The 27,830-nt window shown below is 46.9% G+C and overlaps 1 protein-coding gene across 3 annotated transcripts in view; it reads right to left on the bottom strand.

Moving 5' to 3' along the window:
* PPP2R3A (protein phosphatase 2 regulatory subunit B''alpha) overlaps positions 1-27,830 on the bottom strand; it is a 1,213,285-nt gene that overhangs the window by 129,284 nt on the left and 1,056,171 nt on the right. For all 3 annotated transcript variants that reach the window (XM_086943861.1, XM_086943862.1, XM_086943863.1), the window contains one exon: positions 5,794-5,896. In XM_086943861.1, coding sequence (XP_086799987.1) covers positions 5,794-5,896 — 103 coding nt within the window. The remainder of the gene's footprint in view (positions 1-5,793; positions 5,897-27,830) is intronic.

Genomic DNA, 27,830 nt, shown 5'->3' with positions numbered 1-27,830 from the left:
ATCTGCTCTTTCTTCTTTTATTTCCTTTTTCTTCTTCTGTTCTCTTGCTTTATCTTCTTTTCTCTTTTGTCTCTTTTATTCCCCTTGTTCTTCTTCTTCTTCTTCTGTTTTGTTTTAACCTTTTATAGTTTCCTTTTTTCTTTTTGTCTCTTATTATTTTTCTCTCTTTCTTCTTATATTTCCTCTTTTCCTTCTTGTTCTTCTCTTACTTTACTTTTGTTTTAGCCTTTTCTATACTTTCCTTGTCTTTACTTTGTGTTTTTCTGCCTTTTCTCCTCTTCGCCTGACTCTTTAATGGCCGCTCTCTTTATTTCTATGGCTCTTTTTCCGATTGTCCTTTTCTTAAGATGGCCGCCGCTCTTCTCGCGAGATTTCGCAATCGAAATCTCGCTTGCCTGGCCCCAAGATGGCCGCTTCCCCGATCTCGTCTCTGATTGGCCCAGCCGCCTGATCCCAAAATGGCCGCCGAGACTCTCGCGAGAGCTCGCGCCTATTTTGAGATTTCGCGCGTTCCTTCGCGCTTACCACAGTTTTGCCGGTGATTCGTCAGAGGCGGTCGGGTGGGCTCCGATGTCGCTTCTTTTCTCTCTTCTTCTTTTGTACATCCAGGGTGGGCACCTGGTTCTTCAGATGTCGATGGCATCGAGATGCACGTCGGCTCGTCTCACACCCTTCGTCGCCAGTTGTCGTGTCCACGATGTGGGCATCACGCAGCACAATTACTCGCAGGACACAGGTCGGTGCACTCACGATTATTTATTTATATATTACATGCAGCTGGTTACACACACGTCTTCCCCCGTGGTCGTCCTGGTCGAATCTGTCCTCTTCCTGTCCCCCTGACCGGATGTGGTGTCCGGTGACCTGGTCACCTCCCTCATGACCCACAGGGTCCTAGTGTTCTCGGTCCCTACTCGTCAGGTCACCACAAGAAGGGTGAGGAGAAATATTTTTTGTTGTCCTCTCATGTACCTCAGATTGTTAAAAAAAGGTTTAATTTCTGCCGTCCAATATTTTTTTTATAGTTTGATGCATTACTGTTCGGACCCTCGCGACTCTGCAGAGTTCGCCTAACCCATTGCTACAGACTAATTGAAGCTTAGCTAAGTATTGTGTGTGTATCATTTATTTTGCCGGGAAAAGGTTTATAGAATGTACATAAATGTTGTTAAGCAGAATGCTGTTAGGCAATAAGAAAAGTTACATGCGAACCAGTTGAAGTTGCAAGCCAACCAGTGCCCCTTTACCAGTGATTTTACTTTATTGAATAAAAGAAGAAATTCAATGCATCGCTATGAGGGAAGATTTGTTTTAACACTAAGTCTTTCTTTTCAGTATTAGAGCTAACTGCAGAGATCTTGAACAAACTGTTGAAATTGCTTTCGTTGTATGCAATGAACGGTCTGTCCTACCTATCCGGAAGCTCTTTTTTTCTTCTTTCTATGACGGGCCCCTTGTAGATCAGCCGGCCGGATGAGGAGGTGCGCTCTTGCCGTAGCATAGGGCATTCGGACGCTGCGCGCATTCGCCTGCGGGTCAAGTGTTCGGGTTTCCGTGGAAGAGTCGTGTATGATCAGTACAGACTATGAGTATTAACAGAGGGCACGCTTTGGTTTCAGAGAGGTTAGAGGCCATGCGGCAGTATGGTACGATGCAGAGTTTCACTGGTGTGGTTTTCAACCGCAGATATATAGGAACTGCGCTGCCCAGTGTTATGCAAGGCATAGAAGTGACAGATGTATGTGGGGGGACACCACTGATGCGTTCAAAGTAGTGTGACAGCACAAAGTTGTCTGAAAGCAAATGTGTGAAATTACTTAAGTTTGCCCCTAGCGTGATGTTTGCATGAAACGTGGTGTGGCGCACTTGAGTAATCCTTTACCGCAAGCAGAGAAGTGGTATGAGAGGTTCCCTTAAGAAAATAAAAATAAAAACACACTAATTCCAAGAAAAATGTTAAATTGCTTGCTAATGCTCTTTGTCTGATTTGACATTCTGAGCCAGTGGAAATTTCACCAGGGCCCAATTTCTTGCTTGCAGGAGGAAATGGGGAATTTTTTTTTATTGTGTAATAAAACCAAAACCATATGTTATCCCTCCATCTGATCAGCTGGTTCTATACTTTTGATGGGTTTTATTTCACGGTGATTGCAAACATGATGCAATAAGTGCCCCAGTTTCTGCTCTGGTAAGAGATACCAAAGGGAATGTGTTGTCTAAGTGAAACAAGCATTGGCGTAGCCAATATGTCTCGCCTTTGTGACCCTATAAGTGTTTAGCCATGCAACAGTTGATGTTATATGTTATGTTATATGGATAGTTATTACGCGCACAACTACTCTTGAGTATCCTGGTGCGGAACATAACCACAAAGGAGTCGAGAGAAAAAACAGCAATTTTTAGTAGGCTTGATTGAAGAGGTGAGTTTTAAGGAGCTTTTTAAAGCTGCTAAGGCCTCTGGTATCCCTGAGACTGAATGGGAGGGAATTCCAGAGGGTAGCCGCTTGGACCGAGAATGATTGACCCCCCAATCTGGTTCGCCGGAAGCGGGGAATTACTAGCAGGCGTTGGGAAGCCGACCTGAGGTGTCGACTGGGGACATGGAAAGTCACTCTTTTGCTGAGATAGGCGGGGCTAGTATCATGTAGGGCTCGATGGGTGAGAACCAGAGCCTTAAATTGAACTCTTTGGGCCACCGGAAACCAGTGAAGTGTGGCCATTTGCGATCTTATGCTAACGCGTCTGGGAATGCCCAGCAGAAGTCTCGCAGCCGCATTTTGGATGAGCTGCAACTTGTTTACCAGAAAGGAGGGGGAGCCCAAATAAAGAGCGTTGGCATAATCCAGGCGGGACAATATGAGGGCTCTAGCGACCGTTTCTTTGGCCGGCTGGGGCAATAGAGGGAAGAATCTGCCCAGAGATTTAAGTGTCCCAAAGCAGGCACCCGTCAGTCTTTTAATCTGCTCTGAGAACCTCAAATCTTCATTGAACCAGATGCCCAGATTCTTGGCTGGGCCGCCTTCAGATAGGGGACGGGGGAAATCAGGAGGCCAAACTAGTTCAGTGAATTGGTTTGGAAATGTAGTTGCACCAAGGATATTGTGCTGCATAACTAAATACTTATAAGGTCCCAAAAGCGAGACCTATTGGCTATGCCAATGCTTGTTAGATTGCGCGAAAGTGACCAAATTAGAGCACTTTACATGAGCACCAGATTACATTACATAAGTCAGATTCCTGTTATTAAGTCACGGGTAGATTGGTGGTTGCAGGACTAAAAGGGTCAAACGGGAAAAAAGAGGGATTAGCAGATTTGTGTTTTGTTAAGCCTGGCGGTGGGATGCAGTGGCAAAGCCATCAAACATAGCAGTGTGCGGTTGGAGGGTCTTACAGCTGTTGAAAGATAGAAAAAAGTTTGGAGGCTAGTAGTGTGTTGAGGTTTGTTATTGTGGTGGCTTTTGGAGAAGTAAGGTGCACTGTGTGTTGCAGACAGAAGTATTTACCCGCTGCAGAGCAAGAAGATTGTACATACCAGCCATTGTGGTTGTGACTGAAGAGAGAGCGTGATTGACAAATCCTCCAGGACTGGAAAATGAAAGCCGGATGTGCTTCTTGATGAGCTGCCTGCGGTCAGCTGGCCTGCCTGGTCTGCAAGAGTCCACGTCACTAATAAACACCAACACAGCTGGTGCCTGGGAGAGAGACTGCAGAGAGGGTGGTGGGAGAGAAGCTAAGCTGCCCCTTAACCCTAAAGGCGTGGTGACGCACTGTGAGGAAGTGCGTGACGCACTGTGAGGAAGTGCATGCCACTGCCTGGCCCATGACTGGAGTGTGTGTGCATGAAAATGCGCCTCTGTTATCCGTTTGGTAAGGACCCAAAATATTGCACCACTTCATGTGCTCTGTGCAGTTGGGAGCGTTACTGCTAATGCTGCTCTCAGTTTATCCGTTTTGTGTGTTTACTTGCCTACTGCCCATGCTTGAGAGAATCCTATTGTGTGTAGGGTATAGCCCCCACGGTAGGGACTGCTCCGGTCCCCATGGTGATGGTAGAATCTTTCTGAACTAGACAAAACATCTGTGTGAGGACGGAGCGCAACTGAAAGACTGGCTCTTATAGCACTTTTGTGAATCAAAATATTTTGAAGTTTGTGTTTTCAAATTTATTATTCAAAACATATGTTCACAACAACAGCTGGCTGGAAGCCTTGATGACGTGAATGTTGCCCCTGATAAATGCGGTGACTTGAAGGTCTCTTATTTAATTTTTATTTATATTTATTATTTATTTCAGTGGTTTGTGTTTAAGGGGTCTTGCGACCAGTAGAAGCTATAGATGCAGTTTAGCTCCAGGTTCGGTAAATGCAGCTTTCCACCCATCCGTTGATGGTAAATCGAGGTTCATTAATTGGGTAGTAGTAACAGTTGTTATTTACAGTGCTTAGAAACGGCAAAAGTGTTATGTATCAAATCATCAGGGTAAGATCCTTCCGTATCCTGTGCGCAACACCTATGGATATTCCATGCTGCACTTGTGTTGTGTGAGCGAAGCTTGCACTTCTGCTTCCTTCCTTCGCACCAGGTGTTTGTTGTTGCCTTCCGTATACTGCGAGCTCTCATGCACTCTGAACCTTGTGCATGTGAGGGATGCTTGCACTCGGCTGCCTTTGCTTGTTCTGCACTGTGGTGTGGAAGAGGCGTACAGTGTTGCTGCTTACACTTCACCGCCGCTCTGGTAACCAATGAATGTGAAGGAAGCTTGATAGCTGAAACCGTATCTTTCTATGGGTATGGTCGTATGGGGACAGTGTTTCCTCCGAATTTATTAAGTTTCCTGTAAAATGGGACATCAGCCTCCCTCTGATTTGTGAACTCTGCCTTCTTAAGAGCCACAGTGTCCAGGCTCCCAAGCTCCTCCAACCTCCCTAAATAAACAATTGGTCTCTCCCACATCACTTCGTGATCAGGAAGACTGCAAACCTATCAGAGGGGAGTGCAGTTGTGAGGAGATTAAACATAGTTGTGAATGTGTATGGGACCTCGAGCATTAATTAGTCATCAGGGCGCTGGAAGTTTTTTGTTAAGAGAAGAGTGCATGTTGACACAGGTTACAGAATCTGTGGTTCTGTAGCAAGAGAGCTGTGCTTATTAAAAAACAAGGGAGGGCGAGGGTGAGAAGAAATGCTCGGCCGCAAATGGGAACGCGGCCGCCATCTGTTTCCAATTAACGCGACCGCGAGACAAGCAAATGTAAACAAGCGCGGGCGCGATAATTGGAAACAGATGGCGCCGCTGCTCGCTCCCGCAATGTGTATGCCGTACATGCACAAGTGCTCATTGGAAACAGTGCAGTACATGCACGAGTTTTCCAAAAAGTACAGACCGATACCAAGAGGTCATCTCCTAAGCAGCGCTTGTGCGCTGTGCTAGGCTCCACCTACAAAGGATAAAAGGGTTAGTACAAGGAGGAATGTGGAGTGTAGATTCCAGCAATTAACATAGTAATGCATGCGCTTTTGCCTCTAATTGTTTGCTGTGACATGTTCTTGTCCCGTCAATAATTTGATTAGACCTAAACTAGATTTGGAATAAAGGGGCATTGTGGTTGGTTGGCCTATGCACGAAAGTAATACATGTACTGCTGTTCTTCAGACAATGCTAGTTTTACTCACACTAGGCATATTTTGAATTAAATACAGAAAATGCAAATCCTCCTTTAGTAGCAGTAAGGTATTCTTTCTTGCTTGGACGGTTATAAAATAATATATCAGGTGAGAGGGTATGGAAACGCACCTGAAGAAGGGGGATGAAATCCTCCTGTTCCAGATAGCTGCAACCCGGCTTTGCCAGTAGATAAATAAATCTGGAGGCATCATCATGGCAGCTTTGTAGGAGTCTATGAGAAACAGAAAGACATATCTTGGCTATTAAACATAAACACTGATATCTTTGTAAGTTTTGATGTAAATCATTTGGTAGAAGAGAATTGTTTTGGATGTGGTGGGACACAATAATCTACAACAAGTAAGCTTGGCTGTAATTGTACATATCAAAGCACCATGTTTTTGCTATCTCCCACCATCTTGGAACTCTCCATGTCATTGAAAAAGGTGAATGGTCAAGAATTCAATAAGGGAGGCATAACTATTATGAAATAACCATGTTATTATTATTATTATTATTATTATTATTATTATTATTGCATTTATTGAGCGCACAGCTACCCGGAGGTTTCCCGGCGCTTGCCTTGGGAACCCGTCCTGGCTTTTCCCTGTGAGATAGCCCCTACAGGGCATCCCCAAGGTGAAAGCCAGGCATCCTGCCGCAGGGGGGCCGTTGTGGAGATTAAGCAAGCTTAATGCCCAGAGTTGCAGAGTGAGAACCCATGATTAGAGCAGGCACCGAAGCGAGAATTATCGAGTCTGTGGACATTTTGAGCTCAAGACCCTGCCGCGTCGGGAATTGAACCCTGGTCCCGGGTCTGACCTCAGCTTCCGGGTCTGCCTGCTCTACACCGTGAGCCACACTTCTCCACGTTGAACACCTAGCTCAAGCAAGTTCAACATCTGAATCTTCACGGATATGCTACTTATTGAACACAGCCAGTTGAGAAAGTTCCAGAGAAACAAGAGGAGCAGGAATAATGTTTCTCATGAAAGTCAGAATAAGTATGAAGGAGGAGGATTCACAATTATAAGCCTACAGAGGCACCATGCAATGTTAACATTCAAAACGATGTCTGCTAGGGTAATTGAACTAAGTGCTTAACATGTCCTAATGTAACATTCATCCAATAATGTCCAGCAGAGATGTGCGGAACACATAAAAGACAACCTTTTAGATTTCACTGATTGGGAAATGTCTATTCAAGGTCACAGATGTTAGTTCAGATAGCAAAATGGTGGTGTTATCCCAAGGAAACAGATGTAAAAGTTTCAGGTCAACAGGAAATTAAATGGGCCAGTCACTTAATGATGAAATTACTTTGGATACCGCACCCCCACCCCCCAAACTACAACAGGCTCTAAAGCAACCCAATGACGGCTAGACTTCACTCTTACATCAGAAAATGGAAAGCCTTTATAATATTCAATATGTGTAATCATTTAAGTACTTAGGCTCAGGGAAGAAAACTAGTAGCAGAACAGTATGAAATCACTTTGGTTAGCAAGCCTCGACACTTCCTATGGACTCCCTTGCTCAGGTGCTAGTATAAGGAGTATGAGGTCATTAATTCTCCTGCCAGAGTCAGTGTAAATTGATTAAAATTGTTTTAAAAAAAGTCAAAGGGCATAAGCAACAAAGTTTAAAACCTAAGAAGAATGACCCTTTTAAATGAAGAGGTTCATTTACTTGAAGATAGCAAGCTATTGATGCATTTCATAAACTATTTAGGGTCTGGTGTTTAAAACCTTTTTGTGGTACCTCCTGCACACTTATCTTTTGCTGTACTCCTGTAAAGAGTAGCACACCTACTCTTCCCTACCTCACTACTGCTGTCTATGCATCTTACTCTTCTTGCAAACTGATCATCATAAGAAACATATTTCCGAACCTATTCACATCACCTCTCATATCCTATGGGCATCAAAATTCCACGCTGTCACTTACATTCTGACATCACCCATCAACCTTACTACCTACACTAAAACCTTCCAAAACGTCTTACTATCCACGTGATCCTTCACCTATCAACTACCCAAACCCCTAGCCCTTTCAGCAGGGTTTAATAACTTTTCCTTTTCAATTGCACCACTCTCAGCTTCCTACCATCAGTTTATCATAACTGAGATGGCCATTTCTCTGCTAAAGAAACACTGGCTTACTGCAAATGTTTACTGATATGACTGCAGCAATGAGCATTGTCTTCGTTCAACAAAATAATTCATTTTGCTGCTTGAACATTACTTAATCTACATGCCTACCCGCCATTAAGTAAACTCAAAGGAAGCAGACTGCTACTGTCTAAGCACTGGTCACAATACAAACATCCTATTATGGGGTTCTAAGCCATTTAGGCAACTAACTTGCATTGTATTGCCTAATTCACAAGCCATCATGCTCCTAAACTTCAGCCAACTTACATTGCCTAAAGATTTCAAACCACCTGTGTTAATTCAGATCTTTTAAATCACTTGTTCAGTACATCTGAACACCCCCCCTCCACCCTATAGCTGAAATCAAATTAATCTTATATTTTACTGTACAATAAAATATGCCATCTCTATCCTGAACTGATACAACACCTTCATGCCACCAACTACCTTATGGCCTGGCCTAACCATGCTTCCATGTGAAAAAAACACATACATACAGACACACCTCTTTCTGAAACCTAGATGGAAATACGTTATTGCAACAAAATATTTGCTCACAAGTAATGCTTTTCAATGTCCACATTCCACTACTCAGCTATCATGTAACACCACCGTTGTTGTTATGTGGAGTGTGATACAATCAGAGGCAGTTCTTGCAGAATAGCTATAAGAACTTTCAATAAGTAAACAATACATTTAGAGTGAAGGTGTAGGAAGCTGCCTCTGAATACGGTATGCCATTAGGTGGGTATACCATGCATAGAGTTCAGGGGTTCCCCAAAGGTATATAGGGCTTAATGTAAAACCCAAAGTGCTCTATTAGTGGTAGTGTGGGTGAACAGCCTCCTTAGGCCTAACACAGAGGAGTGTAAGACATTTATTGCACAAAAATGACCAATAATAGATACACACAACTGAAAAAGGAGATCCAGACTAATTTTAGAAAAATAAGCTTTGATGGTACTTTATTTTAAGACCAAGCTCTTCGCAATAAGGTAAGCATGGTATTAAATAAACATATTTTCACTTTCAAAAGTCGACACTTAGAACAGTTCACTGTTATCCTATGGGGAAAACAATATTGTATTGTATTGTATTGTATTGTATTGTATTGTAAGGGGTGCTTGTAGAGCGCACTGACACCATGGGTTTCCTGGCGCTGGTTGGAAGTAGAGGGGACAGAAAGACTAACCAGATTGGGGAAAAAGCCAAGTTTTTAAAGACTTACGAAAAAGGGTCAAAGAGTTAGAGGTTTTAAGAGAAAGGGGGAAAGAGTTCCAGAGCTTGGGGGCCAGGTATGCAAATCTCTGGCCTCCAGATCTGCAGAGCTTGTAAGAGGGGACAGTCAAGAAATGGAGATGAGAGGATCTCAAGTTACGGGATGGGCAGTAGGGTCTGATGAGGGATTTCACGAAGGCGGGACAGGGCCCAGCTAATGACTTGAAGATAAGGCAGCCGGTCTTGAAGGCTGCCCTTGAGATGACAGGGAGCCAGTGGAGTTTGGCAAGGAGGGGCCTGGCAGATTGCCACTTCGGAATCCCTAAGGCCAGTCTCGCCGCCTGATTTTGGACCACTTGCAGTCTGGCCATCGATGTTTTAGGCAGACCATGATAGATCGCGTTGGAAAAATCTAGGCGGGAGAGGACGAGGGACATAATAACCTGCAGGAGGGCATCAGGTGTAAGGAGGTATGCCACTTTCCTGATCCTGCGCAGCTGGTAGATTTAGGACGAGACCACAGTCCCCACCTGCGGCCCTAGGGATAGAGCGGAGTCAATTGTGACCCCCAGGCTCTTCACCGAAGCCACGGGAGTGGGAGAGGGGCCCAGTTCCGCCGGCCAGAATTGAGGCCCCCAGAAGGTGGCGCTCCTACCGGGAAGGAGGAGCTCCGTCTTACCGGGGTTCAACTTTAGCTGGTTGTGGCCCATCCACTGGAGAATGTGGGACATGACTGCCTGAAAGTTGGGAATAGCAGAGGGGGAATTGAGAGAAAAGATGAGTTGCAGGTCGTCCGCGTAATTAAACACGGTAACGTCCCACTGCCTCAAGGAAAAAAGAAGGGGGCGAAGATAAAGATTGAAAAGAAGAGGGGACAAAGAGGAACCCTGGGGGACCCCGCAGAGCGAGTGCTCCCTAGGAGCCCTGAAGGTGCCCAGGCTAAGGGTCTGAGACCTGCCAGTCAGGAAGGATTTGACCCAGGCCAACGCCAGGCCCTGGATGCCAGCCTGCTCGACACGGTGGAGAAGGATGTTATGATCCACCGTATCGAAGGCGGCTGACAGATCTAATAATACCAAGGCCGCGGGGGCACCCTTGTCGACACCGTCTCTCAGGGGGTCCAGCACGGCCAAGATCACTGTCTCCGTAGAGTGGCCGGGTCTGAAGCCTGCCTGGTTGGCCTCGAGAAAGTTGGAACTCTCGATAAACTGTGAGAGACAGGTGGTGACGTGGGCTTCCAGGATTTTTGAAAAGAAAGGTAAGAGAGAGATAGGGCGGTAGTTCGCCGGGACGGCGGGGTCAGCCCCCGGCTTCTTTAAAAGGGGCACCAACACGGCCTCCTTGAAGGAGCCCGGCACCGTACCGGAGGAAAGAGAAGAGTTTAGCAGGGGGAGAATGCAGTCAGGTAGAGAGTGGCAGATGTCCCGGAGTATGGAGGGGGGGCAGCAGTCATCTGGGGATCCCGACTTGATGCGGGTAGCAAGAGTGGCCAGAGAAGTGGAGTCTAGAAGAGGAAGTTGTGTGAATGAGGAGGTGTTGTGAGGGGGGAAACAAATCCAGCGCCAGGAGACGTGACAGGGATGGTGTCCTTAATCAATACAATTTTTTCGATGAAAAAAGTGCTGAGGGTATTACATGCTTCCTGTGTGTGGGGGCCTGAGTAGGGAGCGTCCTAGGGTCGGAGGTAAATTCGTTAAGGACTTTGAAAATTTCCTTAGACTGGCAGGGGGCAGATAAGATTTTACCTGAGGCATAAGGTTTTTTTGCAGCAAGAATGGCAAGTTTGTACCTATTGTGGGCAGCCACATAGGCATCTCTGCTTGGAGGGCAGTAGTCTCTCCTCCACTTACGCTCAAGCTGGCGAAGTTCCAAATGGAGGGCTTTAAGATGGGGGGTAAACCATTTGTGGGAATTGCTGTGCCGGGATTGGGGGAACTTAGTGGGGGGAGCAAAAATGTCACTGGCTGTAGTGAGCCAGTCTGCCACAAGCCCATGGAGCTCATCGGTACCAATGTCGTTGGGTAACAGGGGACAGGTTTGGGACAGATGAGCCAACAGTTTGGGGGGATCGACAGCCTTCCACTTGCGAGCAGTGCCACCCTCCCGTGGGGGGACCTTGATCTGGCTAACCGCCGAGAATGTGGTGTCGATCAGACAGTGGTCCGACCACACGCAAGGTGTTATTAGTGGGCGAGAGGACTTGACTCCATGGGTCCAAATATGATCGTGGCCGCCCTTATGGGTGGCAGACCTGACTAGTTGGATAAAATTCAGGCTCGAGAGACCCTCGAACAGTTCGGAAGCATGTGGGCCAGCGTCCTCGTGCTGAAACCAGTAATTGAAGTCGCCAATGATGACGATACGGGGGGAGCAGGTAGCAATGTTGGTCAGCTGATCGATAAAGGATGAGGGGAAGGACGGCATGGAGTGGGGGGGACGATAAAGTAGCACAAGAGTGACTGTAAACAGGTAAGTATCACACTTACAGTTCCAATCTTTGGGACCAAAGTTCAGCAAGGGGCAGGGGGTCAGGTGAGTGCCAAAACTGCACTACCAGCGGCGAATGGGGGTCAGGTGCAGAGGTCAAAATCGGAGTTTGGCCAAAAGCGTTTCAAAGGAGACTGGGGTGCTCGATGCCACACTGCTTGCAGGTAAGCAAATCAGTTGCAGGGGCCAAGCTTTGTGGGTTAAGGTAAGCAGAGGGGGGCACAGAGCTTCACCAAACATACACCACCAGCGGCACTGGGGAGGCAGGGTGCAATTTCAGAGTCCGGCGCCCAATGCTCTTCAATGGGAATTCTGTTGTTGACAAACAGGCTGCAGGTGTTGCACCGGAGGTTTCAAAAGGGAGACCAGCGACAGCAGAGGTAAGTAGAGGTGTTGGGGGTTGTATGGGCACCCTCCGTTTGGCTTACCAAGGCCCAGGGGCTTCAGGTGCAGGGTTGCCTTTTGACGTCAGAGTCTTTTTAACAGAGCCGGTCGTGGTCAGGAGGATCCTCTGGATTCACACTGCAGGTGCCGTCATGGAGGCCAGGATAGGTCAGCCAACGCTGGATTCAGAGTCAGGATCACTGTGGAGACTTCACTGCACAGGTGAGGCACTCAAGACTCTGTGGGCGTGGGGTGCAGAGTGGGCAGGAGTAACGGTTCCAGCTGGCTCCGGGGCCCTTGGAGTCGATTTCTTCTATACAGGTCCACTGTCCATGGAAGATTGGAGTTTTTTTCGAAGGCAGCAGTCCTCCCAGGGGTTTTCAGAGGTCTCTGGCTGCAAGACAGGTGGTAGGTTTGTCGTAGTTTGAGACAGACCGGTAGGGCTGGGGCCAAGGCAGTCGTCGTCTTGGATGTATGACGTTACAACGCAGGCTATTACAACGCCTACCTTTACAACGCGGTTTTTACATCGCATACCTTTACAACGCATAGCGCTTAGAGGTGCTGGATAGTGAAAAGTTTAATTTTCTATTCCAACTCCAGTCCCCGTGGACACTAGGGAAGGTGTTGGATAGAAAATTAAACTTATTCCCCATCCTAGAGCGCTCCCCAGCGCAATGCGTTGTAATGGTTTGCGTTGTAATGACCGCGTTGTAACGTTGTAAAAGTTTTGTTGTAAAGGGTGTTTACCCGTCGTCTTCAGTCTTCTCTGCAGGGATGTCTTCTTTCTTCTTAGGTCGTCGCAGATATCGTTTTCATGCCTGTGGGAGCCACCTAAATACTAAATTTAGAGGCGTTTTAGGGGAGTAGCAAGTAGGGCCAATGGACATCTTACCAGGGGTGACTACATCCTCAATTATGCCACCCTCCTGTGGGAGGGGGCATAGTCATATTCCTGATCGGAGGGGTTCCCCCATCATCAAGGTGGCGTGGACTGAAAGATGTGCTTCAGCTTGACTCCCCTACCTTAGGGGTGAAGTTGGCAGAGGTGGGCACACCTCCTACTCTAGGTTTTCCCACCGGTTTTCCCTCCCTAAATGGGGGTGTAAACTGGCTGCTGCCAGCTGCTGTTAGCAACGGAAGCTGGCGGTCACATTACAAAGGCAGCAGACCTTTGAAGCTTCCCCTTCAAGCACTGGCCCATCCTGAAGGAGGAGATATTTCTGGACCCAGAGAGAATGATACTCTCCACCTAGGGGTCCGGAAACAGGTCTGTGTGTGGCAGTCAGACTAAAGCCAGTCAGTGCCCAAAGCAGGGTCAGTAAGATTTCAGGGGCCACCTCTGAGGTGCCCTCCAAGTACACGGTGTAATAAATACCACAATGGCATCAGTGTGGATTTATTACAAGGAGTTTGCTACCAAACACTCCAGGTTTCAGTGAAGCCATCATGGTGCTATGGAACTCGAGATGTCATGTTCTCAGCCCATGTAATCCTCATGGCTTCACTGGCACTGACAATATTTAAAATTGACTTAAGTACTGTAGGGGCATATCTACTCATGCAGATATGCCCTCACCTGGGGTATAGTGCACTCTGCCTTAGGGCTGTAAGGCCCACTAGAGGGGTGACTTACCTATACCTACAGGCAGTGCTGGTTGGCATGGCACCCAAGCAGGGGGCCGTGTTGGGTGCCATGTCGACTTTGTTGTTTTTTCTTTTAGAAGGGTGAAGCTGCAAGGGCATGATCCTAGTGAAGGGACCCTCATTAGCTTGCAGGGTACCACTTACTAGAGACTTATAGGGGGCAGAAGTACCAATGGGGATATGTTTTTGGGAAGAAGCACTGGCACATGGGACCTGGTTGGCAGGAACCCTGTGTACTATAATTGAAACACATAAAAACCAGACAAAAAGTGGGGGCTAACCATGTCAAAAGAGGCACTTTCTCACAGAAGGCAAAATAAGATATGTATTGAGGCAGTAAGGATTTGCATGAGCAGCAAAGACACTGACACATTTTTATCTAGCAACTTCAGTTAAGAATGTATTCCTGCTTGCACAAGAAGAAAAGGTAATTGGTGGTGTCGGTGTACACCTGACAACTTTCCTCGCTTCAAGTGGGAGTAAGGTGTTTTGTCCGAAGATGACTGTCCTGATCAAAAGGAAGTTGATATTGAGACGTTTCTTTTGGGACCAAGGCCATGCATTTTCAATAAATCCCTGAGGACCCCCGAACATACTGATTAGATGGTAGTGAACAGGTTCTGCTAATGCAGGAACCAAAGTAAACCTTATATAGGTATATTTTCTACTAGCTTATGATTGGTTCAGACCAATGCGAAGATCTAGAACAAAAATGACATCTTTCAGTGAATCTGTCTTCTGACCCCATGTTGCTTTTTACATTAGTATCATCTATTAAGCATGGCACCTGCCCTAGAGCATCATAGTGCAAGCTGATCCTAAGAGGCAATTCAAAGTCTAGGAAGGAAGCAGTAATTTTTATACTACAAGCCTACACTTTAAAAAAGCAGACTGGAGATGGATATCAAATGGTAAGGTGTTTCACAAAAGGGCAGCTAGCACTGAGATGACCGTTCCACCCCACTGAGCCTTCAAAAATGTCAGCATCATAATTTTAAAGATGTTTTTTAACAAGATTCACAGTAAGACTGATACTATTTAAATGTGGCTGGCAGAAACTGTCTGGGGCTAAGATACAATGCTTTATGTCTAACGCACTCTGCTACAAACATTATAGCTTTCTAGTGTGCGGTTTTGGGCTACACTGCCTATTAAAGGGCGCTCCAGCATTAAAGGCCCTCGCCAAAGGCGTGGGCCTTTACGAAAGGAGCGAGCGGGTGTTTAAGGGCCAGTATAGCAAGCTACAGCGGGCTAAAAAGATATTTGAACATTCCAACCCATAAGGGCAGAACGTCCTAATTGAGCAAACCTAGGCAGTGCAGATGAAGGGGGATGAAATCCCCCCCACAGCTTCGAAGCCTTTGTTTCATAGCTCTTGCTGTGAATGTTCAACTGTTAAGAGCTGCATGGAGGGCCATGGCTATTAAATGTTGATCATTCAGAGCAAGAGCTGTGAAAGCAGGCTGTCAGAAATCAGTCCCTGGTTTTCCCCAGCTCATAAAAAATGCTTTTTTGTAGTTCAGTCAAGTCCGGGAGACCCAAGAGCTGATCAGCATTGACCCCTCCCCAGTGACACTGAGCTACAGAAGGAAACAGTGAAGGTTCTGTGTGTCCTGCTGCATGGCACCTGCCTTTCGCTGTCCCCTACCGAATTCATATATTTTGGAGAGACAGAGTAAAAAGAAAGGTAGAGGACAGTAGCACATTAAAATGTTGAGTGCAGCGGGCCTATGCCAGTTTATATAGGCCGCTTCTGCTCCACTGTCTTCAATGGAGCTCTAAATATTCTTTCTTCGCCAGTAACCAATACTTTTGCTGCAGTGCAGGGCAGAGAAGTTCTCTATTTTTCAGCTTTCTCAAAGTGGGAACGGCTCTATTTTGAATCTGTTGCACTTTGAGGTAGTCTGAGTGCTTGTGTTAAAACAATTTAGACATACTGATATGAGGTAATAAATGATGCTGACTTTATGGCGAAAATTAAAGAAATTAAGTTTCTTTTAAACGCTTAGAAAAGGCAAATCTTTGAAACTGTTTGATCTGAGGTTTTAAATATAGTTTTGATTCTGTCAAGAAACCCACATTTTCATACTTTTGAAGCAGTTTTAGTAGAACATCGAAGGAGGGGTCATAAATATAATACGCCAGTCCTGCAACTCAAAGTAGGGAGCTGTACTTTTGCTTAAACTGAGAATTACTGATTCCAATCAAGACTGAAAGATAGTCAATACTCTTCAGTCTCTTTCTCCATTTCAGCACCAAAAGAATATTATTATCTGCATTGATGTAAAAACAATACCCAAATGACTAAACCAGGTGGCCGGTGTGCCAAAAAGATGTTAAAGGGAAGGAGATCGCCCCTTGCAGAACACCATAGGTCAAAGTAGCCTGGAGAACATATCATATGGAACTGCCTATTAGACATTGTAGATGTACCTATTAAACCCAGCAAATGCCTATTAAAGAGAATAAGATGTGATCCAAGCCAAAACTGAACCATGGATTCCAAATACACCTTTACTCGCTCCAAGAGTAACTGGTATTTCTCAGTGTAAAAGACTGTGCACTGGCTCAATAGGATCAAGGTTGCAGCTTTGCCGTCCCCAATTTAATTCACAGATCTTCTATTGCCTCCCCGCCCCCATTCCTGGCCTAAAACTCACTTGTTTGCAAATCATTTACCCCAATATACTTCGGAGTTATATTACTGCTTTCTCCACAATATTCAATAAATATAGAAGTTGGGAGATTGGCCTGCAAGTGGGCTGAATATCCAGATCAGAGGTAGCTTTGACAAAAAGAAGGGTAACAAACCCTTCCGCCAGGTAGTTGAAGCACACCACTAATCACAAAAAAATTCACCACTTTCTATAACTTCTCCCTAGTTACACAACATTGAGGTCAGGACATTTTTGTAGCACAAAGATTTGGGAGAGCAGTTAGGGATCTAAAATATGACTATTTTGCATCCACATTTTAACAGGGTCTGATCAAGCAGTGAGAAAGAACTGAAAGAGGGATGATTTTTTTAAAACACATTTTATTGGTATTTTGTTGCAGAACACAGTAGTCGCAACATAAGAATCAACCATACATTTAGTCCATATCTTCCAGTTGCAATGGGTGGGCAACAGAGTAAATGCAGAACCAGAGCGTACGTTGCATGTAAGGGTTCGTGTACATACAGTAATACTTTTAGGTGCAGTGCTTTTCACAACAACTGAAAAAAACCAACATTGGTTAATCAGACACATGGGTCAAATCCTTAAACTCTCTCCCCCACTCAGCGTCCCATCCAGTAGTCTACGTAAAAGTGTACAAATGTTGGAACAATATTGCCTGCTTCTATGAGGTAATCAGGAAAATAAGAGATGAGGAAGTGGGCCCAGCCGAGCCAGTATTGTAAGAAGCCTATCCAATGGATGTATGGGTCTGGTGGCATGTCAATCTGGGGGTGGGGCGGGGGGGGGGTGGGGGGATGGTCTTCATGGTCTACATGGTCTACATCCTCGTCTTGCCTAATATCGTTCATCAGTCCCTCCCAGGCCCGGGCAGTTTCTATCAGGACCTCCCATGCTTGGCATCTCTCATTAGGGTTATACATTCATATTCAACCCACTGTGTGAGGTCACTGCACCATTTTGCTAGCTGCAGGCCCCTAGCACTCTTCCAGTTGATGCTAATTTGCCTCTTGGCTAATATCAGTACGAGGACTATGAATTTAGGGGTCACCTTGCGCTTGGCCGTTCTAGGGAAAAGACGTCGAAGACAAACCAAGGGGGAAAACTTTATGGTGCAGGCAGTGATGTCATTAATAACCGTCAGTACGTCCGTCCAGAACTCCACAAGCTGCAGGCATTCCCATGCCAGTGCAATCGTTCGACCACTTCCTTGTTGCACTTAGGACATGCAGCCCATGTGGAGTTACAATAGCTTTTAATTTTGCCCGCAAGAGATACGCTCTATGCAAGTAAAAAAAAAATATATTAACTTGAACCTGGCATTTTGCAATATTTGGGGGCAGTGGTAAGAATCCGTGCTAAGTTTGCCTCTGAAATCGGCGCACTGACGTCAGCCGCCTATTTGTTTCGCAGGTCCAATAAGGGGTAACCACCTCCGACAATAAGCCAGGAGCTTGTGATTTCCCTGCCTAAATGGGTAGAGACCACACAGATATCTCGGCATACCGACCACTATCGCTCTTGAACACTGAATATAAAATATTGATTGAAACTGTCGAAAGCTTTCTCTATGTTGACAGGCATTATCACTGCATTGGCACTTAGTTGTGGGGCTGCCAGCAGGATCACCATGACCCTTCTATTGTTTAGGGCTGTCACATTCAAGTTTGAATCAGTGTGATAATGTGCTGCATTTAGGGTAAGAGTCTTATGGCCAACACTCTGGCCAAAATTTTGTAGTCAGCGTTTATCATCGACAAGGGGTCTATACACAGTAACATAACGCACCGGTCGCTCAGTTTTATGTAGCAGAACTATTATGGCCTCCCTCGACGTGGTGGCAGGTATTGAGTGTCTTTCGCCGTTAGGTATAACTCAAGGAGTTTGGCTACTAGTTGACCACGATACATGGCCTAAAACCCCACCGGGAGCCCGTCAGAACCCGGTATCCTACCCTGGGACATAGCAACAATAGCAACCACTATTTTGTAACCGGTTATGTCCGCTCCAAGTTTCTCTGCCGCATCTAGAGAGAGGTAAGGTATGTGCAGCTGTTCTAGATAAGTGGACAGTGCCTCGGGCAAAGTACTGCCATGCTGGGCATTTGGGCCTGTTTAGTATTTCTTGCATTCCCGGTAATCGAAGCAGCGGAGGAGTTAAATGAGCCCTGCCAGCAATTCCTGGGTCTCCAAAGGAGTCTGGTGCTGATTGGGGTCTACATATCTATCTCAGTCTAGTAAGGAGGAGTGAAATAAGTAGTCCTTGTTGTCCTGGTGGGTGTTTTTCCAGTTGTCCACAAGTCCCCATTGTGTTTGCCACTTCTGGAATTTATCCGCTAACTGCAGCACGGGGGATTTCTTCAGTGGGGGATGGGAGTGGAGCAAACTAGTAGTGGGTCAGCAATGCAGTTAAAGTCTCCACCTACAAGAACAGGTTGACGTGCAAGTGGTGCCAGCACCATGGTTATTCTTTTGAGAAAGCAGGTCTGATCCGTGTTAGGAGCATGTGGGTAAATGACCGTGATATCTCTTCCTGCCCAGTCTCCCACCAAGTACATTATATCTACCCTCTACATCAGTTTGTACATCTAGGGTCAGGAAAGGTAACCCCAGCCTCACCCATATAAGCACTCCTGTGGCAAAGGCAGAGTAGTATAATAAGGTTGCACCTGCCATCCTTTATGGAGGACAGTTCCCTCTAGCACAGTCTGGTGAGTTTCCAGGAGCATGGCAATGTGGACACCCTTGCACTTCAAGTAGGCCTGAAGAACAAGTTACTTACCCGTCGGTAACACATTATCTGATAGAGACAATATCCAGCTGCAGATTCCTTATGGATCTGAAAGTACCCCTGTGCACCATCAGGTGGCATGGTCAGGCTCAGCGGGACGTTGTCAGCATCGGCCTTGACGTCGCGGTCACCTATGTAGGCACCTGCTCCTTTTCACTTTTTCCACGCCAGAAGTGCAGAGCCATGAAGTGAACTGACTATTGTGTGCTATAACTAGGGCCCTGCAAAGGGAGCAACCCATGCCCTATAAATGAGCCTGCGGAGCGGGGAGGCATGAGTGGGTCTGTAAGGAATCTGCAGCTAGATATTGTCTCCACCAGATAATGCCTTACAGAAGGCAAGTAACTTGTTCATCTGATAGAGACGTCTAGCTGCAGATTTCTTACCTTTTAATAGATTCCCCAAGCCATACATCCTGAGGGCTGCAGACAGATTTTCTAGACAAAACAGTCCTGCAGGACCGAACGCCCGAAATGCCCTTCCTATGGACCGAACTGTCCAGGCAGTAGTGTTTCGCAGACATGTGCAATGAAGCCCACATTGCACCCTGGCAGATGTGCAGGACTGGCACTCCACGAGCAAACGTTGTGGTCACAGCTTTTCCCTTGGTAGAATGGGTTTTGTAAGCCTTCAGGAGGCTGCTTCCTAGCCAGGGCGTAGCATATTTTAATGCAGATAACAACCCAGCGTGAAATGGTTCGCTTCTGCACTACCTGACCTTTTTTAGAGCCCACTAAGAATTGGTCATCCATCCAGAACTCTTTTGTGCGGTCAAGGTAAAATGACGATTCTCTTTTTGGGTCCAGATGATGGAGACGCTCTTCTTCCTTAGAGGGATGCGGGGGAGTAAAAAAGGTGGACAGAGTGACCAACTCACCCAGATGGAATGGAGTAACCACATTTGGAAGAAATGAGGCACGGTTGCGAAGCACCACCTTATCCAAGAATGTCATAAGGTAGGGATGCTTGGATGACAAAGCCTGCAATTCACTCACCCTCCGAGCAGATGTTATCGCCACTAGAAAGGCTGTCTTGATGGTAAGCAGCCAAAGGGGACAGTTGTGTAAAGGCTCAAGGGGAGCAAACATGAGATATCTGAGAACCAGATTGGGATCCCACTATGGCATTATAAATCTGAGAACAAGATTGGGATCCCACAATGGCATTATAAAGGGCATAAGTGGAAACATATGTACAAGCCTTTTAAAAAACTATTTACAATAGGCTATTTGAACAAGAAGGGTTGGTCCTGCAACCGCAAAAAAGTGGACAGAGTAGAAAGAGAACCCTTAAGAGTACCCAAAGCAGAGCCCTGCTAGGAAAGGGTAAGAATAAAAAGAAGAATATTAGACAAAGAAGCAGAAAGAAGGTCCAAAGACTTCCATGCACAATAATTCACAAACTTTGGTTGAATGCCATCCACTATCGCCACTCAATCTCCACGCAAGTAGGCGAAGAGTTGATAAGTTCAGGTGTAAGACCCTCCCTTGCTGCTGCGAGAGAAGATCCTCACGAAGAGGCTGGCTCATCGGAGGATCATTGCTCATTCGAAGAAATTCTGGATACCAGACTCTCCGTGCCCAGTCCGGAGCCCAATGAAGGACTTGGGCTGGGTCGTTCTTGAGCTTTTTGAGAACTCTGGACAGAAGGGGAAAGGTGTACAGGAGGCCTGAGCTCCACTCATGCCGAAAAGCCTTGCTGAGCAATACCTGCCTTAGAAACTCCAGTGTGCAAAACTGCTGACATTGCGCTTTCTCTTCGGAGGCAAACAGATCTAACCAAGGCTCTTCCCACTGCCAAAATATACCTTGCGCCATCTTGAACTGGAGACACCATTCATGATCCACTAGGCATTGACGGTTGAGTTTGTCTGCCTAGGCGTTCAGAGAACCTGCCAGGTGTTGACACACAAGGGTCCTGCCATGTAGTTCCAGTTATGTCCAGAGGATTAAGGCCTCTTGACAAAGGGTCCAGGACCCTTTTCCGCCCTGCTTGTTGCCGTACTACATGACAGTTGTGTTGTCCGTTAACACCTTTACCAACTTCCCCTTGAGAGAGGGAAGACATGCTTATAATGCTAGCTGGATCGCCCAAAGCTCCAACAAGTTTAAGTTTATGTGGAGCCTCGATCTGCCAGAGACCAGTGTCCCCTGATCATCACCTCTCTCAGATGTACGCCCCATTCCAGGTATGACGCATCTGTCACTACTGTGAGATATGGATGTGGAAGGGAGTGGGTCTGTCTCTGTCCCAACCGTGGTTCATCAACCACCACTGTAGGTCTTTTGCAGTTCCCTCCAAGATCTAGTCTAGATCCGAGAGATCTCACTAATGCTGCGCCTATTGGAACCTCTGGTCCAACTGCAGAGCCTGCATACCTTACTGGTGCGATTTACCAACAGGATGCAGGAACCCATGAGTCCCAACAGCCTCAGAGTCATTCTCTCTGAAATCCAGGATAGAGGTTGAAGCATTGGTATCAGAACCTGAATATCCTGGACTCACTGCTCGGTAGAATAAGCCAGAAACTGCAGTGTTCAGAACAGCTCCAATGAAAGGGAGCGTCTGAGGCAGAGGCAGGTGCAACGTCATCACTTTTATAGATAACCCCAGGGAATGCAGGAAATCTGCTGCAGTCTGGAGGTGTGATACGACAGCCCAGGGTGAGGACGCCTTCAACAACCAGTCGAGGTAGGGGAAGACTGGCACCCCCAAACCTGCGCAGATGAGCTGTGACCACCGTGATCACCTTGGTGAACATCCGAGGGGTGTTGGTAAGGCCAAAAGGTAGCACGGTGAGCCGAAAGTGCTCGTGGCCTACCATGAAACCCAGGTAACACCTGTGGACAAGCAGGATGGGGATGGGAAAATATGGAGCCTGCAAGTCTAACATTACCAGCCAGTCTCCTAGGTCTAGGACAGATAAAACCTGAGCCAATATGAGCATCTTGAACTCCTCCTTTTTGAGGAAGAGGCTGACAGTCCAGAGGTCCAGAATAGGACGTAGACCTTTGTTCTTTTTCGGTATCAAAAAGTAGCGGGAGTAACCACCACTGCCTACTTATGAAATCGGAACGTTTCTTATAGCTCCTTCGGCCAGGAGAGCTGTAACTTCCTCTTGGAGTAATAATTGATGATCCTCTGCCAGCCTTTTTTGAGTAGGCGGTAAAGGTGGAGGAAAAATAAGAAAGGGAAGAGAATAGCTATCCTGAATGATCTGCAAGACTCATTTGTCCGACGTTATGGATCTCCAGCGCAGGAGATGATGTTAAATTCTCACTCCAACTTGAGTGGCATGGTCTTGCAGAACCGACTAGGAATGCTTGGGGGCTGCAGCTGCAGAGGGCTGGGTGGCAGACGACTTCTGACTAACATTCCCACGAGGTCGGAATGTACCAATTCGACGTCCTCGCACAACTTGGGAAGTCTGTGCAGGACGGGGGATGGGATATTGTTGACGTGGTTGATAACCCATTCCTTTGCAACGAAAGGGGCAAAAGGTAGACTGGCCACGAGGTGAAACCGAGAGGCCCAAGGATCTGGCTGTAGTATGAGATTTTTGGAATTGCTCCAAATCGAGTATAGCTTTTCACGAGAGATGAGTCCCATCAAACAGCATGTCCGAGATTAGCCTGGAAATCACCCGAGAAGCCGGATGTTCTCAGCCAGGCATGGCACCGTAAGGCCACAGTCAACGAAACCGCTCTACCCAGCGAGCCACACCAAATGGTAAACCTTGCTGCATCTCTCACTCTTTCACTGCGTGGGAGAGCACGGCCCAGGCCTCCTCCAGGACCTGTGGCAGCACTTGGGCAACCGTTTCCCATAAGATGTGTGGGAAATGGCCCAATGTATCGGGATGGCTGGGGTTTCAGGAAGAGGCTGGAGGCTTCGTTTAGGTAATGAGGGCTTTATTTTCATGTACAGCTTTTTTTTAACGAAATGTCAGTCTTTCTTTAGCGAATTCCACGGGGTCCGTCTTGGCTGTGCTGAGGGTATCCTCTTCCGTGATTGGGTGCTTTCGGGGTTTCAGGCTGGTATGATAAGCTCCCCCTCTCGTGGATACCGAAAGAAACCGAAAAACTAAAGGACCGTTTTAATATGACGCCCTCGTACTGCTTGAAATACAAAGGAACCAAGGGAGTGCAGGGACACCCGTGAACTGTGCTATTCAAAATAGACCAAGTGCTTCGTGAGGTATTCGTGAGGCAGTTGTGAAGGGGAAAGGTAACGGAAAGTCGGTAGACTACAGGGAGGATTTCAGGAGAGTGGCCCCTGTTTAACGTGGGTCTACACCCCTCCTCCCTACCCAGCTCGAGAACTTTTCCCGTACCTGTCGCAGCCACACTCCTCCCTCGGGAGTGTGGCGGGGCGAAGCATGGTATCGTTGGCCTCCTGGCTCGTCTGCTTCTCGGCTCGTCTCATCTTCTTCTCTCCGGTAACGCCGTTCTCCTCTCGCTTCTTCTCCTTCGGTGATGTCACACGCCAGCTGTGTGGTTTCCGGATTTTTCACAAATCCAGCGCAGTTGACGTCATAGTGGGTTGGGCCTTCCTCAGAGTCTCGCGTCCAGTTAAAGGCGCCGCTCCTATTATCCTCCGCGTAGTCTTGCCACGGGTCTTGTGAGTCCTGCAGGGAATGAGGTGACGAAACGATATCATTGAGCTGCCACCACTCCACTTCTGGTTTGTCTCCTTGAGAGACTCGTCCCGCGTTACATTCCTCCCCCCCTGGTATCTCCCGATCGGGGAGAAGAGGTGTTCGTGAAAGATAATCTGCATTGCTGTTCTCTTTGCCCTTTCTGTGTTTCACTATGAAAGACAACGGTTGGAGAAACAAGAACCAACGGAGTACTCTAGGATTTTGCGACCTGTTTCTCTGCATCCATTGGAGCGGGCGTGATCTGTGAACAATGTAATGGTCCGGCCCTCCAAATAGTATCTCAATTTATCAATGGCCCATCGAATGGCCAAACATTCTTTTTCAATGGTTGGGTAGTTTCGTTCACGAGGATGGAGCTTACGACTAAGAAATAGGATAGGGTGTTCTTGTCCGCCTTCTCCTTCTTGAGATAACACCGCCCCAGTCCAGTATTGGAGGCATCTGTGGCTACGGAGAATGGTTTCTCGAAATCAGGGGTTATTAAGACGGGGCTAGATGTTATGGCCCGTTTTAGGCAGTCAAACGCCTCCTTGGCTTCTTGTGAGGGTTGTGTTAACTGGGATGTTTCGTGGATTTCTTCAATAGATTGGTTAGTGGACTGGCGGTTACTGCAAAGTTCTCGATGAACCGTCTGTAATATCCTATAAGGCCTAGGAACGCCCTCAGGTCTCTTTTTGTTGTAGGAAATGGCGTTTGTACGATGGCCTTCACTTTTTCTTCTTGGGGTGCTATCACACCGTCTCCTAGCAGAAACCCAAGGTATTTCACGCGGGGAAACGCGGCTCCGAACAGTAAGCGGTATGTTTCGCTAGGACATTGTTCATTAGCCGTTGGAATGTGGCTGGTGCCCCGTGTAGTCCAAACGGAAGGACGTTAAATTCATACAGGCCCTCCTCAGTAGAGAAGGCTGTTTTTTTCCTGTCCTCTTCTCTCAGGGGTACCTGCCAGTAGCCTTTTGTTAAGTCAAGGGTGGTTATATATCTGGCCTCTCCTATTCTTTCCACCAGCTCATCTACCCTTGGTATGGGGTAAGCGTCGAAGGCTGATATGGCGTTCAAGGCTCTAAAGTCCATACAGAATCTAGTCGAGCCATCGGGTTTTGGAACCATAACTATAGGAGAGGATCAGTTACTACGTGAGGGTCTTATTACGCCAAGTTTGAGCATGTCTTGTACCTCTTTCTTAACGTCGTCTTCTGGCTGCAGGGATGCGATAAGGCCTTTGTTTGACGATTTTACCTTTTTCTGTTTCGATACGATGTTCTGTCAAATGGGTTAATCCCGGTGACTCTGAGAATATATCAGAAAAAGGACGCAGGACGTTTATGAGCCCTTCATGTTCGTTCGAGGACAAGTCTGGGTTGACTGGCAATTGGTTTAAGGTGGTTTGCGTCCCGATTACTGGTAACCCAAAGTGAGCTGAGCGTGGAGGTGGCCCTATCCACTTCTTCAGTAGGTTTATGTGAAAAGTCTGTTGTCTCGTTGGGGACAACTTGACCCTGTAAGTGGTGTTCCCTATGGTTTCTATGATGGGATATGGGCCTAGCCATTCACTTTTGAATTTCTGGTTTGAGGATGGAAGAAGCACTAACACCCAGTCTCCCTTCTCTAGCTTTCGCCATCTCTTTCCTTTATCGTAGTGGAACTTCTGTTTTTGTTGGCTCTTTTCTGCGTGAGAATAAGCCAAATCTCTTAGCTTCCCTAGTTTAGACCTCAATTGTTGGGTGTAGTCCAAAAGCGAACGGTGTTCCTCGCCATCACCCTGCTCCCAAGTCTCCTTAGTTATCTCTAGTAATGAGCGAGGCTGTCGGCCATATAGTAACTCAAAAGGGGAGCATACAATGCTGCTTTGTACCTGTGCCCGTAGTACATAAAGGGCTAGAGGTAGTAGCTTGTCCCAGTCATTGTTTTCTACAGTCAACATAATTTTATCAGCAAAGTTCTTCGTGGTAGGAGCCCTCATAGCAAAGGCTTCAGGGAACCGTGTATGGTAGTCGACTATAACCAAAGCGTAGGTGTTACCCCTTGATGTTCGTGGTAAGGGACCTATAAGGTCCATTCCGACATGTTCAAACGGTTTACCTATAAGAGGCATTGGTTGTAATGGTACAGCTTGGGGCCGGGTCATGGTTTTCTTTTGACACACCTCACAGCTTTTGCAATACATCTCGGCCTCCTTGTAGATACCAGGCCAAAAGAAATGTCTCGTGATGTTCTGTGTGGTTTTCTCAGCTCCGGAGTGACCTGCCGTAAGATGCAAGTGGGCATAGTAAAGGATCTGTTCTCTAAAGTCTTTAGGCACCACCAGTTGGGGTGGATCACCAGCTTTTCCTTCCCTATATAAAAGGTTGTTTTGTATGAAAAACCGTGGATAACTTATGGCAGTGTTAGTCTGGGTGTCGTGTGCTACTTTCCAGGCGTTACTTAGGGTAGCGTCATTTGCTTGTGCAAACCTAAAGCTCCTGTCCAAAACCCACGGTTCAGAGGTTAGCAGGGTGGGAACAGACGTATCAGATTTTTGTAACCTGGTACGAAACAGAGACATGAAGTCAGGATTATCTACTCCTATTATAAGGTCTTCCGGCAGTGAATCTATCACCCCTACTCGTACCATGACTGGAGTTCTCTGGTGTGGTTCTATGACAATCTGGGCCACTGGATATGGTTTTACATCGCCATGTACACACCGGATGTGGACCGATTCTCTAGGGAGTATCTGGGATGGTAAAACTAGTTTTTCCTGTACCACAGATTGACGGCACCCTGAGTCTAACAACCCCATAATATATTGCTTGTTAATCTTTATACGTACGTAGAAGGAGGGACCCATCTCAGCGGTGTACATGACAGCTTTTGGGATGTACCCAACCTCCATTGGATCCTCGGGGAGTTTCCGCCGTGGACACATCCGGGCTATGTGGCCCCATTCACCACATTCGAAGCATTGTGGGCCCTTCATGAGAGGGAGGTCCATTCGTGGGGGTCGGGGTTTCATGAAGGTCGAGGGCTCTTGCTTCTTCTTTTCTTGTTTTGAGGCTATGTTGCCTTTTATGTTTTTGTCTGAATCCCAAGCAAAAGTCCTGGGTTGCGCTCGGGAATAGTTAGTGGCCATTTCTATGGCTTGTGCCACTGTTAATCCTGAATGTTGTCGTAGCCACCTTTGCGTTTCGTAGGGTAATGCTTCCATGAACTGTTCTAGTATGACGCTGTTCATGATTTCCTCCTTACTTCTTTGTTCGGGTTTTAGCCTTTTTTCAGCTGCCATCTTTAATCGGAGGTAGAGGGTTTTGGGGTTTTCGCCTGGGATACCTTTTTCTTTGCGGAACCTTACCCGATAAGCTTCGGGATCCAGTCCCAGGTGGTCAAGGATCACTTCTTTGATCTCGGCATAAGGTGTGTTCCCAGCGTGGTTGACTACTTGATAGGCGGCCTGCGCCTCCCCAGACAATAGCGGGGCCAAGAAGAAAGGCCATTTCTCTGGGGGCCACCCGCAGGCCTGAGTGGCTCTTTCGAAATTAGAAAGGAAAACATCCGGATCCTCCCTCTGTACATATTTTTGGAGGGAAACTCCCGAGGGGTGTGGCCCTGCTCCTCTGCTTTCCACAGTTGTGCCAGGTGTTTGCATAAGTTTCTGAAAATTCTCGAGTTGGGCGCTGATAGAATTTTTGAACATTTCTCTATCCTCATCTGTCGTGGAAATCTGTGTTTTTATGGCCCACTCGAGTTTGTCCTGTCCCTCAATGAGGTGTTGTATCACTTGCTCCATCAGAAGTTGCTGTTGGGGGTTGACAGATCCCACTTCTGACACCAGTTGTATCGGGATGGCTGGGGTTTCAGGAAGAGGCTGGAGGCTTCGTTTAGGTAATGAGGGCTTTATTTTCATGTACAGCTTTTTTTTAACGAAATGTCAGTTTTCTTTAGCGAATTCCGCGGGGTCCGTCTTGGCTGTGCTGAGGGTATCCTCTTCCGTGATTGGGTGCTTTCGGGGTTTCAGGCTGGTATGATAAGCTCCCCCTCTCGTGGATACCGAAAGAAACCGAAAAACTAAAGGACCGTTTTAATATGGCGCCCTCGTACTGCTTGAAACCCAAAGGAACCAAGGGAGTGCAGGGACACCCGTGAACTGTGCTATTCAAAATAGACCAAGTGC

The sequence above is a fragment of the Lissotriton vulgaris genome, chromosome 11 (genome assembly GCF_964263255.1).
Source record: "Lissotriton vulgaris chromosome 11, aLisVul1.2, whole genome shotgun sequence".
NCBI classification, from domain to species: Eukaryota; Metazoa; Chordata; class Amphibia; order Caudata; family Salamandridae; genus Lissotriton; species Lissotriton vulgaris.
The sequence above is the reverse complement of the archived record's forward strand: the minus strand, read 5'-3'. Positions and strand labels throughout refer to the sequence as shown.